The 13,298-nt window shown below is 52.0% G+C and overlaps 1 protein-coding gene across 7 annotated transcripts in view; it reads right to left on the bottom strand.

Annotated features, from left to right (window-relative positions):
- CASZ1 (castor zinc finger 1) overlaps positions 1 to 13,298 on the bottom strand; it is a 214,626-nt gene that overhangs the window by 91,049 nt on the left and 110,279 nt on the right. For 5 of the 7 annotated variants that reach the window (XM_077311514.1, XM_077311519.1, XM_077311517.1 and 2 more), the window contains exon 1: positions 1,247 to 1,388. The exons of the other annotated variants lie outside the window; for them this stretch is intronic. In XM_077311514.1, the coding sequence (XP_077167629.1) occupies positions 1,247 to 1,295 (49 nt within the window). In that variant the 5' untranslated portion in view covers positions 1,296 to 1,388. Of the gene's footprint in view, positions 1 to 1,246; positions 1,389 to 13,298 lie in introns of those variants that run through there. 7 annotated transcript variants of the gene reach the window in all.

The following is a 13,298-nucleotide window of genomic DNA, read 5'->3' as shown; positions in this document are numbered from 1 at the left end:
TTACCTGCCAATTCTAAAATTCCAGGAAAGGGCAGTGAAACACAAGCCTTGGCACCCTTTAAGCTTATAAATGCTACCCCCCCATCCGGTGATAGAAAGCCCCCATCAGTCTTAGGTGGATAAGTCACCAGTCCATGATCCCAGGGGGGCTGTGCACAGGCCCACACTGCTCTGTGGCAAGTAGTCTGAGGCTGGCCACAGGGCCTCCCCCGCCGCCAGACCCCACTTCTAGGCCTGGGCCATGGGCAGCTCCGCCAGGAACAGCCTTCTCTCCATCCAAGCTCTCCTGTGGCCTGAGAGCCCCCCTGCCCTGTCCTGCCCTGGCCCAGAAACTAAAGCAAAGAGGGGAGGTGCAGCCAACGTGGGACCCCCCCCCCTCCATGGATGCTCACAAGGAAGGAAGAAAACAAATCCCCTCCCGGATCCAGCCAAGGTGCAAGAAAAGACTCATTAAATGTAATGAGCAGCCTCCTCATCCGTCACCGGCTTGTCCCAAATAAATTAAAATTCCTTTTCATTTAGACAGCGCGCCGGGAACCTGACAAGCAACCTTTACGGACAGGATGGTGGAAGCTTACAGAAGGAAGGGGGGAAGCATTAAGCGGGGAGGGGGAATTAATAGTCCCAGAGAGAAAACAAACAGCTCACAGCAACAACAAGGCAGAGGCACACGCCTTCAGGATCGCCCCGAACTTCCTCCCTTGCCACTGACTGGCCCCATCAGCCCGGCCGCACTGGGCTCCCAACAGAGCAAGGGATCCCCCACCGGAGCGCAGCCCAGCCCCCCAAAGGGACCCCCCCCCCGCAGCTCTTCTCCTGGGGGGGGAGGGAGGGGTCAGGAGAAGCGCGAGAAGGGCGCCGACTTCCGCAGACGCGCCAAAAGAAAAGTGAAACCGGGTTCGGGCCGTCACCTGGAGCCGCACCTGACCCCCCCCCGCCCGGCCACCCCTTCTGAGCGGCCCCCTCCCGCCGCCCGCCCCCCGCCCCCCGCCCCCCGCCCCCCGCCCCGGCCAACTTGTGCCGCCCGCCCGCCCGCCCCGCCAGGCGCCGAAGTTTGCGTCGGGGAAGGAGCCGGGGGGGGGGGGGGCTCCAACTCTCTCGCGCGCTCTTTACACCGGGGGGGGGGGGGGCGGCCTGGCGGCCTCAACTCCGAGGGCAACTCTTGCGAGCTCCCCGGCGCGGCCGACAGGAGAGGCGAGGAGAGGAGAGGCGAGGGGGGCGTCCTCGGGCGCCGCCGGGCACTCACCATAGTCGGAGAGGCGGAGGGCGCATCCGCGGAGATAGTCAACTTTCATGCTAGTTGCGGGCGGGCCGGGCGCCTGGCGCTGCCTGCCTCCTGCCTCCCTCCCTCACTGGCCCGGTGGCATCGCTCCTGCCGGGGACTCCGCGGGCCGGCCGGCTGCTCGGGGGCGGCGCGCGCAGGGGGAGCGGCCGCCGCTGTCAAAAGGGACGGGGATTGGCAGGCCCGACGGCCCCGCTCGCCCCGCCCCCGCCCCGCCCACCCCCACCCCGGCCGCGGGGCAGGTGCCTGCCGGGGACCCGCCGCCCCTCGCCCGCCCGCCCGCAGGCGCCCGGGCAAGGCAGGCAGCAGGCAGCAGGCAGCAGGCAGCCAGGCAGGCAGGGCGGCTCGCAGCCAGGCGGGCACGCGGCTCCCGCGGCGGGCGGGAGAGAGAGGGAGGGAGGGAGGGAGGGAGGGAGGGAGGGGCGGGGGGGAGGCGATGCCCCGCGGGCCGCCCCCGGCCTGGCCGCTTCCCCAACGCTCTCGAGGCCGGGCAGCAGGCGCGGCGGCAGCCCAAGCCAACTGGGCCCGGGGGCGCCGGGAGCGCCTCCGAGGGAGACGCGCTCGCTTCGCCAGAGCCATCCGGGACGCCGCAGGCCGGCCGAGCTCTCGCCCCCCGCCCCCCCCCCCCAAAACAAACTCCGGCCTTCACGTGGCAGCCCCGCAGCCCACCTCCGCCCCGCCCCGCCCGCCCGAGTTGGTCCCGGCTCCCGCTAACTGAGCGGCGGGGGCTGCTTCTCTGCTTCCCTTCTCCAACCATCGTCATCAATTCACAAAGTTGGAAGGGACTCCCAGGGTCATCTAGTCCAACCCCCTGCGCACAAGGCCAGAACTTTGATTTCGTCCTGGCTTTTTCCTTCCCCTCGAACCGTCCTCCCATTCCTCATCTCCCCCACTCCCTCCCCCTGCCATCCACCCCTTGCACCCACTCCTTCCTCCGGAGGTTTATAAACCAGCTGTGGTGCAACAGCTCTAGATCTTCAGCCTCCTGCTATCTTACTTTCCTGACATCTCCAGTTCTTGTAGCTGCTGGGTTGACTTCTAAGAGCTGCCTCCATCCTGACGGGAGGTGCCTGACTTGACTCCTCGTGCACTTCAGCGCCTCAGTCTGAAGGCAGAATGTGTTTACTTAAAGCGATGGTCTCCATGCTGGGCTGGGGGATGGGCACAGCATCTGCTTGGCACACAGAAGGCCAATATTCAGTCTTCAGCATCAGCAGGCAAGAGAACACGGAAGACCCCTGCTTGGGACCCTGGAGAGCCACGGCCAGTCAGAGCAGGCAAGACTGAGTGAGATGCGCCAAAAGCCCGACTGGGTGAAAGGAAGCCATTCCCACGTACACAGAAGAGCCCTTGTACACGGGACACAGAAGAGTCCATCAACAGCAGCACTGTCTAGTCAGACCGGCAGCCGCTCTCCAGGGTCCCAGACAGAAATAATTCACCGGGACCTTTTAACTGCAAATGCCGGGGACAGAACCTGGGGCCTTCTTCATGCCAAGCAGGGGCTCTGAGCCATGGTCTCTTGAGGAGGGACCACCTTCTGAAGACATCTTGCCATCCCACAGCCAGATTTCCCCCACTGTATGGGCTGCTGTGTGCCTTCTGGGCTGCACTCCCACCCAATTCATGCAGAGAAATGAGGAGTGTTCCTTAATCCTCAGGACTTTTAAAGTAGCGGGGGGGGGGGGCAGGACTTGTCGCATGCTTTATAATATACAGATCCCGCCTTTCCCTCTCTAAAAGCAACTGGGGGACAGGCAGATTTGGCCAGCAAAGTGGCACTTAACTCTTCCTCCCCTCCTTTTCTGGATTACATGGTTGGTCTCTATTGGAGGAGGGGCTGCAGCCTCTGTTTGCACATCAGGACCCCCAGCCACAGATCCTCAGTGTCACGTGTAGTTTGGCCCTTAAACAGAATGCTGCACGAGGGACAGAAACGACAGCCCAAAGACAAGACAAGTCTGAAATCCCATTACTTATACGGGGGAAATGCAACGCAACCTTCCGTTCCTAATCTCTTGTCTCACTAGCAAAACTGACCGATGGGGAAATTCCTTCTCACCCTGCACAAAAATCCAAATTTTATTGTTGGCAAATAGTTAACCCACCTTTGAAAACAAGGCAACTTGTCCACCATTATTAATACGCAAAACACTGAGATGCTGTTGTCCAACAACACGTGGACTTGGGGTCTGCCCAGATCCGGTCCAAACAAAAGTAGAATCTCCCCAAGGGCGTGGCTTCAGGGTCATGTCAGAGTAAACAAGAGAATTAAGTGTTGGCATATAGATGGGCCAAACAAACATGATTGTTAGCATTTATTTAAACGAAATTAAAAAAAATGCAATCCCATTTGCTAAGCATTTCACAAAAGATGAGGGTGAGTTGATTTCCCTCTTACATTCTTGTGAGGGGGAAGGAGGGAGAGTTTCAGCTGCTTTTACTAACTTACTGCCAATGAGAAGAGCAAAACCAGATAGCTGGGAAATATTATGCAAAAATGCACCCTTTGCCCTTACACCAGAGTTCACGCACAGATGTCAAGGGGGGCATCAGAGGATAGTGCTTCCTCACTGGAAATCTTCGGGGGGGGGGAGGGGGGCTCAAAGCTATATTGCCTCCTGAGTTACATCCTCATGTAGCTGCATCACACAGAAAGCTGGAGAGGCAACATGGAAGCAGGACTGAACTGCAGGGCAGCTGTGTCCAATAGCTGATGCCACCAGAATGTGTGAGGCACCCTGCTGGACCGGAACATGTTCCTTCTAGCCCTACATGCTAATTCTATGAGGGTCAGTGGCTTTACCTACCAGCATCCACTGCCTCTGGAGGCTCTATCCTAATTGCTCACCTCTGGAACACTGACCACCGTGCTTTCTCTAACCTCAACAGAGCTATATTGGTGTTGTGGCTAAGAGCGGTTGGACTCTAATCTGGAGAACTGGGTTTGATTCCCCACTCCTTGTCATCATGCAGCCATCTGGGTGGCCTTGGGGTAGTCACCATTCTCTTGGGGCTGTTCTCACACAGCAGTTCTGTTAGAGCTTTCTCAGCCCCATCTACCTCACAGGCGGCCTGTTGTGGGAAGACGGAGGGAAAGGTGCTTGGAAGCCGCTTTGGGACTTCTTTGGGTAATAAAAAGTGGGGTATATTAAAAACAACAACAGCTCATCTCTCAACATAACTGTGGCAACAAAGGATGTATTCCATGAAGAACTCTTTAGATCAGGGGTAGTCAAACTGCGGCCCTCCAGATGTCCATGGACTACAATTCCCAGGAGCCCCCTGCCAGCGAATGCTGGCAGGGGGCTCATGGGAATTGTAGTCCATGGACATCTGGAGGGCCGCAGTTTGACTACCCCTGCTTTAGATCATCCTGAAGGGGACCCCATTTTGTCAGGCAACACTGAGTCCGCACATTCATGGACCTCTATCGCATCTTTCCTTGTCTCAAGGTGTGCCTGAGCTATCAGATCCTGTAGGCTCAACACAGTACAACTTCCCCTCTGCAAGGAGCCCAGGGGGCCAATCAGGCAGCTACAACAAAGTGCCAGGGGCTGTTCACCACTCCAGACCAGTCAGCTAAAATGAGAGAACAGGTGGTGTGCAGGACAGCCAAAGCCTGCAAAGAAGACAGCTCAAGTGAATGAGCCAAGCTATGTCATGCAGATGAAGCAAAGCAGTGCATCCGTAGTTGGATTGCTGGCCAGCCTGATTTTCAAGGGAAGGAGTGTTCATTCCAGACCTCACAATGGTGACATCCTACCTTTAGTTGTGGTAGTCCCAGAAACTTTTAATAAGGATGAAAACAGGCTACTCCTGAGCCTGTTCCATCACCAATAGCATTCTCCATAACTACCCAGAATATTTATTAGTACTCATCACATCTATAACATTCAAGTGTACAAAGTCTTTTATATTCAAGGCTCTGGGTGTTCCACAACCACAGTATTGGGCAAACAGCCCAAGAACGTGGTGTGATGCACACCTCAGCTCTCTCTTTTTAAAAAAATCCTGCTTGAACTCGAACTGGAGGCAGGGCCCCAACTCTTTCCCCTTTTGCCTCGGCAGCAGAAACAGAACAAATTATGCAAAGAAAGCATATGCTGAACTGCATGATTCAAATAAGTCTCAAACAAGTCTAGTGCAGAAAAATAAGGACTAGCATCTTAGCCAAGTTGGTTGTGACAGAAAGGCCTATGGAGCTGGAAGGAACTTCACATCACTGATGGTTTTACTGATAACATTTTTAATGCTGTTAATGCATTTTAAGGGAAAGGTGTGACACGTCTTTTAATGTATTAAAATAAAACAAATCTCCACTTGGAAGGTAGGAATGAAAATAGCAAAACTGCCCAAAGCGACTCCAGTTTGTGATCTGGTAATCAAACGTTTTCCAGCATATGCTACTAGCTGACCTTTCTGGTTCTCTCCTACTGTATTCTGAGCCACAGGAATCCCCTCAAGGTCTTTGGCAGATTATTCTTTTTAGCAGTTGAGAAATTGGCTGGCCCATGACCTCCGCCCCCCCCCCCCACGAGGAGAGCCCCGCCTTTACAGAATCCACCCAGGCAACTATAGGATGTTTAAAGTACCCACACTCCCATTCTGCACAAAACACCTATTTAATCAGGTAAACAGCCTGTCCGTTTGTTTTAAAGAACAGAGCTTAGGTCTGTTTACCCAACACACCTCAAAACCCTCCCTTGCATTCTTTCCTTCATTTATAAAATAATAATAATAATAACAAAAAATTTCACACACCCAGGAGAAAATCAGCAGAGGAAAAGAAACCCTCATATGGGGGGCTTCATGTGCACATTCACATGCCGCATGTTCTCTTTCCCACCCCACTCCAAAGGGGGGGCCTAGATCTGCACCAGGGCTTGGCACGCTGCAACTATATGTTTAACAATTGTGGACTGGGATAAGAAAATGCTCTAAAAAGTCGCTGCAAGATGTGCAGCTCTGTCCTGGATCTGCCTCAGCACAAGGTGCACTGCATGGCTCTTGTGTCAAAACACACAACGAAAGGACCACTGATCCCCCAACTTGGAAAAAGTTCACCTTTCCCACACAGCCTTCCTTATTTCAACTCCCCCATGCTCTTACTAACACGCACACACACACACACACCCAACACTGCCTGGCACAGACCTGGATATCTAAGTAGCCCTGCCTGTCATACCCACCCATGCCAGCCCAGTGGGTCTAACCGGAAGATGAACATCGCCTACGGCCAGTGTAGTCTTCAGCACGCACCAGGATAGTAGCAACATCATAGTCAAGTAGATGGGAAATCAGGGGGAAAGAACTTGTCTGGGACTGGGGAGGGACTCGGCACTGGGGAGGGACTTTGCTTCATCTACACCAAACTTTTCTCCTCAATGGTGCCCCTAAAGGGGTTTACAATGATCTCACCCTCCCCATTTTAGCCTCACAACAACCTTGTGAAGTAGGCTAGGCTGAGAGCATGTGGCTGGCCCAACATGGAGATTGGGCAAAGTGGAGATTCAAACCTGGCCCTCCCAGATCTTAATCTAACACTCTAATCAGGACACACTGCTGCCATTCCATGCTGAGGAAGGTATCCCATGAGACTCTCTCTCTCTGTCTCTGTCTCTCTGTCTCTCTGTCTCTCTCTCTCTCTGTCTCTCTCTCTCTGTCTCTCTGGGAATCCATTAGGCAAATACAGTCACCCTCTTTTAGTCAATTTTTGTTCCATCTGTATTTCGTCAAGGGAGGCGCCTGGAGGCTTGGGTGTTGGGAGTGGCAGGCAAACTGTGTTCACTTTTCCTCCAATTCCTCCTCTTTCCCTTCTTGATTTGGTTTCAATTGCTTCATTGGCATGACATGGCAGGTGAATATTGCTAAAGCCCAGAGCACAGAGTATCTGTCTACAGGGCAGGGCCCCCTCTAGCTACTTGGCCGGCTGGATTGCAGGCCCTCTGCTCACAGCAACTACCTGTCCCCTCCAAAAGTCATATTTAATAACTTCCTTCCCTCGTTTTTTCAGTCTTTACGACCCTGGATGGAGACATTCTCCTCCTCCTCCTCACATGACACCAATGCCCTCTCTCCCAGAAGGGTGGAGGAAAACCTGGGAAGTTTTTTTGTTCACGTTGACCCTAGCTCAACACTCCATGTAAAACAGGGGATGTTTGTACCCACCCATATGCCAATGTGGTGTTGGATTAGGAATGGGGAAATCTGGGCTCAAATCTCCACTCTGTCGGGAAGCACACCTGGCACCCTTCACCATCTCCCAGTCTACAGGATGCCAGGGAAGATAAAACAGGAAGGGGAGACCACATGATGCCCCTGGAAAAGCATGAAATAAAAGCCAAGAGAGGGAAGCCAATCAAAAAGCCAATCAAAAACAAGAGAGGGAAAAATGAGGGCAGAGACCTTGATTTCCAGACCCCCCCTCAGGGGGGGGGCGCAAGTGGCTCAGGGTGCTCCCTCTAGGGACCTAGGAGAAGGAAACAAAGGATGCTGGGAGAGAGAGCTGCCTTGCCCATGTCCAGCAGGGGACCAAATTGCTCCTGGGAGGGAGAGAGACTGATTGGACCTGTCCACTAGGCCAGTCATGATTCCTCCCTGGGAGCTGCTGTGGCTAAATCTGGGAACCTTGGGCACGGTACTCTGCTACAACTTGTGGTAAACGCCATGGCGAAAGGCTCCCCGGCTCCAGAGTGATTCCATTTTGCCCCTACTCCTCTCACAGGCCATCTCCTAGCCTGGGAGGCATATCAACATGTCCAGAACTTGCTTTGTGTTTGGACGGAGCAACGGCCATTTTCTCCTGGGGAAGTGATCTCTGTCACCAGCTTAACCAGCCTCAAAACAGAGCCTCCCCCCCCCCCACATTTGTCAGAAATAAAGGTCCTGAGACTTGTGTGTTTCCACTTTTATACTTTATCGTGTTTCTGAATACATTGCCTTGTATTTTCCTGAAGAAGATTTTGAAGAACGGAACCTCAGGCATATCATCACCTAAAGCAAAAGGGCTGACTGAGGATGCTTCAGATTTTGGAAAGGCAGCAAGAAAGGAAAGAACGAAAAGACTCCAGTGAGATGGGGCTGCCAAAGGAGAGATTCTTTATGGGCCAGCTACCTTGCAACAAAAGGTAAGGGAGCAATGCATGTCTCCAGGCAAAGGAACGTTAGAGCAAACTATTTTCAAGCCTCTGGAAAGACTCTCCCTTGGGCCTATCCAAAGCAGGATGGAAATGATGGCCTGAAAAGTGTTAACGTGTGCACATGGAAGCAGGTTACACAAGGAAAGGGATCTGGGTGTGCACTTCTGAGCAAATAATACTAGCAGCTGGCAAAGTGCGCTTGCCCGGTGGTGCATCTCAGACACCTGTGCGATAGAAGCACAGGGAAGCTCAGCTGGGGTAGCTGAGGCTACGTACAATTCTGGGAGGGAGTTATGCTGAGAGAGAGGCCTAGGCCAGTCACAGTACAATTCTCAACGGAGTCGTGGCCTTTCTAGCCCCTGTCTTAAATGAGCTTATAAGGGTACAGTTCAGCTTAGGGAATGCATCGATAGTGAACTTTACAGCCAAGTAAGGATTTGAACCCAGATCTCATGGGTCATGTTGGAAGTGATTTGCTGGCACTTCACACACACTCATGGGCCCTAGTGCAACATTCGAAAACTCTAACTGCTGCTCATCAAGTGGCAACTGTATATGTGCAGGTGAGTGGGAATGGTGCAGGCATCATTCCCAGGTGTGGCTGCACAGGAGCCACTGTAGTTCTCTAGCTCCCACAGCATCATGAAAGAGGGAGAAAGAAGGTTTCTCTCCAGGGCTACCATAATGTCCACGGAACTGTCCAGCACAGGACTTGAGATCTGAAAAGGTGCTCTCTTTAAGGAATCAGACTTGACCGAAGTTCACCTGGCTAGGACCTGAGGGGGATCCTTCCTACTGTTGCCCCCCATTTATGAATTCTGTCTCCCCCCTGGAGTTGAGAGTAAGACCATCCTTGACAGCTTACTGAACCGGTTTAAAAAATTACCTGTAAGACTGCAGGGTTGCTATTTAGCACTGCCACTAAACCAAACATTTAGGTTTCCATCATTTTTGATTTGGTGCCATTTGGTTGCATTACGGAGATACAATCAAAGGGCGGTCTTTAAATACACTGAACAAGCAAGTGAAGATATTTATGATGTTGGCATCATGTGCTTCCCCAAAAGTACTCTGAGTGGTGGTTTGTCTCCAGTTAGGTCCCAGATAGCCATCTGCCCAATGAGTCGTATAGCTGAGCATAGTAACTTTTGTGGGGGCCCTTAATAGCCTGCAGCAAACCCCACCACTGAGACGCTGCCTACATTCACTCACCAGTGGTTAGAGAGAGGAGCTGAGGTCTTTGGGAAGTTCTGTCTTCCCCTCCTTTTCTTCAAAACTGTGGAATCCAGCCAAGGTGCCGACAGTAATTTCGGTCCTTTGTATCATGCTTTTTCTCATCCTCTTGTTCAAAGAAGATATCAGGCTATCAATAATAACTTAAAACTGGCTGGATTCGCAGAACCCACTGACACAAATTAGGTTATTCAGTGCAAGGAGGGAAAGGCATTCTGCACATTCCCAGGAGAATTTGGAGGATGCCATTCTGTACTGCTCAGATGTGCTGGAACACATCTTCCAAGATCCATCACAAACAACACGAGAAGCAGGAACGCAGGCAAAAAGCACGTGAGAATGGGAGTGGGACATGGAAAAATCAGAAATGGGGGGAGGGGGGGGGACGCACCAGAATTCCTACCAATGATCTGGGGAGGAAGAGGCAGCAGGAGGGGATGGGGGGAGAAGTGTGAGACAGACACAGCGATTGCATTATTGAAGGAGCCTGGCCTGGCACTGCTGTGCAATCGTCTTTGTAATCCTGTTAGCCAGCAATCTCCATTCCGAAAGAGCTTCATTTCTTTGTGAATATTTGTAAACTAGATATCTAATGGAAAATTATAGGAAAATTATAGTGAAATTCATGACGAAGAAATCCGATTAGCCCTAATTCAATTATGCCATCTTAGCCCACACTGCACATTTCCCATTTTTTTCCCATAAATACCAATGCCAGGGGTCTGGGTAATCAAATAAAATTGAAAATCATCTTCCCATTAAATTCAATTAGCTGCAATTTCTAAAGCCTATCAGAGATTTTAATTACTAAATTATAAAATTCTCCAATGCTAAATTGAAACAAAAAAAATGACACATCCTTATGTTTCAGATAAAAAAAGAAGAGGAAATTACCACAAAACCCTTGAAAAATACGCTTCTCAGTCTCTGTAGCACAGGTGAACAAATCAGGTGATGGAGCCCAGGGCGTGAAAAGGAGAGACAATGGCAAGGGGGTTGGGTGGAGAGGAGCTCCTGAAACAGGTCGTCCCTCCTCAGAACAATGTTTGCTTAAAGAAAAGGAAAATCAATTAACACCCTGTGGTCGGACTCCAATTTCCTGCTTCCTCCACCAGCACAGAGGCTGCTGGTCAGAGGAGGGAAGTGCAGGCAGTTTAAGCCAGGCTGGAAAATGCCAACCTCTGTCAATATTCAAATGGGTTTGAAGTAGCACCTTTAAGACCACTCCCTGGTGACGCTCTCATATGCCCTGAATAAATCCTTGTTGGTCTTGAAGGTGCTACTGGACTCTGATTTTACTGAACATCCATCAAGGGAAGCTTTCTCTGCCTCTGTTCCAGCCACTTGCCACATTTGGGACTGGAGCTCCTCAGGACTGGACAGACATGATCCTATACCCCGAGAGACAAGCAGAAACCTCTCCTTGCTTTCTTGAGTTTCCAAATTCCAGGTCAACGGGAAACCACCATGCTAATAAGGAGTTTAACCCGACCTGGAAAGCCCAGACTAGCCTGATCTCATCATTTCTCAGGCACTAATCGGGGTCAGCCATGGCTGGAGCACTGGGATGAGAGACCCCCAAGGAATACCAGGGCCGCCACACAGAGGCAGCAATGGCAAGCCACCTCTGAACATCTCTTGCCTTGAAAATCCCCTGGGGTTGCCATAAGTCCGCTGTGGCTTGATAACAATTTTTAAAAAATACAAAAGGAAGAGTTTGCTCTGCTGCTGGCAAACGCCCTCAACAGTGCTACTGTACCTAAGCAAGATCCCTCCGGTTGTTTTCTGCTGTGCACCTGCAAGTTAGGCAAGTCAGGAGCGCACCAGCTGTTATTTTGCGTGACATGTCCGGAGACGTATTTTCTCGTCTGAAGAGGGGTTACAGTGATTTGACCAGCACTTAGACACCTTGTCCCCGGCCCCAAACAAGCACGCCTGGCCTCAACCAGGGCAAGGGCTTTTTCAGTCCTGGCCCCAACCTGGTGGAATGAACTCCCGGGTGAGCTGCAGGCCCTTCCAGCGTTCCGCAACTTTTCCACCAAGTTGTTGGGTTGTTGGTCCACTGTATTGTACTTTTTGTTTTTAGGGGGCTATTTTACATTCCGGGTTGTCTTTCTTTTGAGTAAATTTGGTAAGCTTCCTGCCATTCATGGTTACATACCAGTCCACTTGTCTCTCTCTTCCATGATACACTGGCAGTCTTCAAGCTGCGGCTGGACAGATCCTTAACATGGATGATTTTGTCCGATCCTGCACTGAGCAGGGGGCTGGACTAGATAGCCTGTAAGGCCCCTTCCAACATGAGGATTCTGTGACTTCTGCCGTGTTTCCCCCCCTAAGAACTCAAAGAAGCTTCTCTATGGGCCCCTCATGGTCTCCCATCACTTGGGGCCAAATTGCTGTGTGTGTGTGTGGGGGGGGGGGGGACTGGAGGCACCTTTTCTAATGGAAAGAACTCCCAAAGGCCTCTGCCCAGCTGCAGCCCTGTAACTGGGAAGTCATTCTGGGGCTCCTGAAACTGCCAAACTTGGCCTTTTTTTTTGCGTCAGTTTCGAGGCAGTCGCTGGGCACGGAATCCTGCTTGCTGTGCCACTCTGGCGTAGCTGATACCAAACTTCATTTGCCAGGCGCCCTGGAGTTGCCAGTCTGGGGAGTTGCCCGCAAACAAAACAAAAAAGTTAATTATCTAGGCTTTTTTCTTCAATAAATAAGGGAAACTGGCTGAGCCGGATTCTTGGCTGGGCTCTGGCTCCCCCTTTATCGCCCATCAGTTTCTATGACACATTATTCAAAGGATGAAAGTTTTGCAATTTGCAGGATTGTTACTAAATCCTTTTCTCATTCCTTCTTTTCCTCCCGTTCTCCCCTGTAATGCCAGGAAAGGAGGGGGGGGGGAATTAATAAATAAATGACTCAGAAAAGGCACAGAGCTAGAAGATGAGAGAGCAAGAGAGGATTCTGGTTGGCTGGCTGGCTGGCTGGCACTCCCACCTCTGCACAGGAAGTCGGCATAAGGCCCAGCAATGCACCTAGGTGGCCCTCTTGCCCTGGAATGTGACACGGGCATTGTGGAATTCTTCACAGCCTTGCCACCCACCCATCCACATCCCTTTTGGAAAAGGCAAAACGCAACTCACGCTGAAAAACATTGTAATTTCCCTAGCTTTGGGAAGCCTATAAGCCCTGTTTCTCTAACCCTCCCCCTGGGGAAAAACTAGCATTTCTTCCTCTGAGCATTCTTGAGTTCATCCCGGCTGGACATAGTGCTACCTTCTTGCTGTGTCAATCAGAAGGGCTGGAAGGCTATTTCAGAATTCACTAGAACCAACTCAGTGGAATTCTAACCAGAAATGGTTGAGTCAGAATTGCTCGAGGGCGCTGCTGAGGCCAAACCCTGCTGAGGAGTCTTGCCAAGCAGTCATACCTACAGCCTGTTTTGTTTCTCTCTCTGGATGCGGTGGAAGTGGAACACACAGAGCCTTGCGTGTGGACCCATCAGTATTTCTCAGCCTCTCTGTGCTCTATGGCTAGCGTTTGGGAAGGGTGCCCTCCTTGCCCTGCTCTTTGAAAGGACTCCCACTGCTGCCATGTACAGGTCTGCACACACTCTGGAGCCACCTGCCCACCCACCCACCCCAGGG

Source organism: Paroedura picta, chromosome 15 (assembly GCF_049243985.1).
Source record: "Paroedura picta isolate Pp20150507F chromosome 15, Ppicta_v3.0, whole genome shotgun sequence".
Taxonomy (NCBI): Eukaryota; Metazoa; Chordata; class Lepidosauria; order Squamata; family Gekkonidae; genus Paroedura; species Paroedura picta.
Note: the sequence above shows the minus strand (reverse complement) of the source record. Positions and strands in the feature narration are given on the sequence as shown.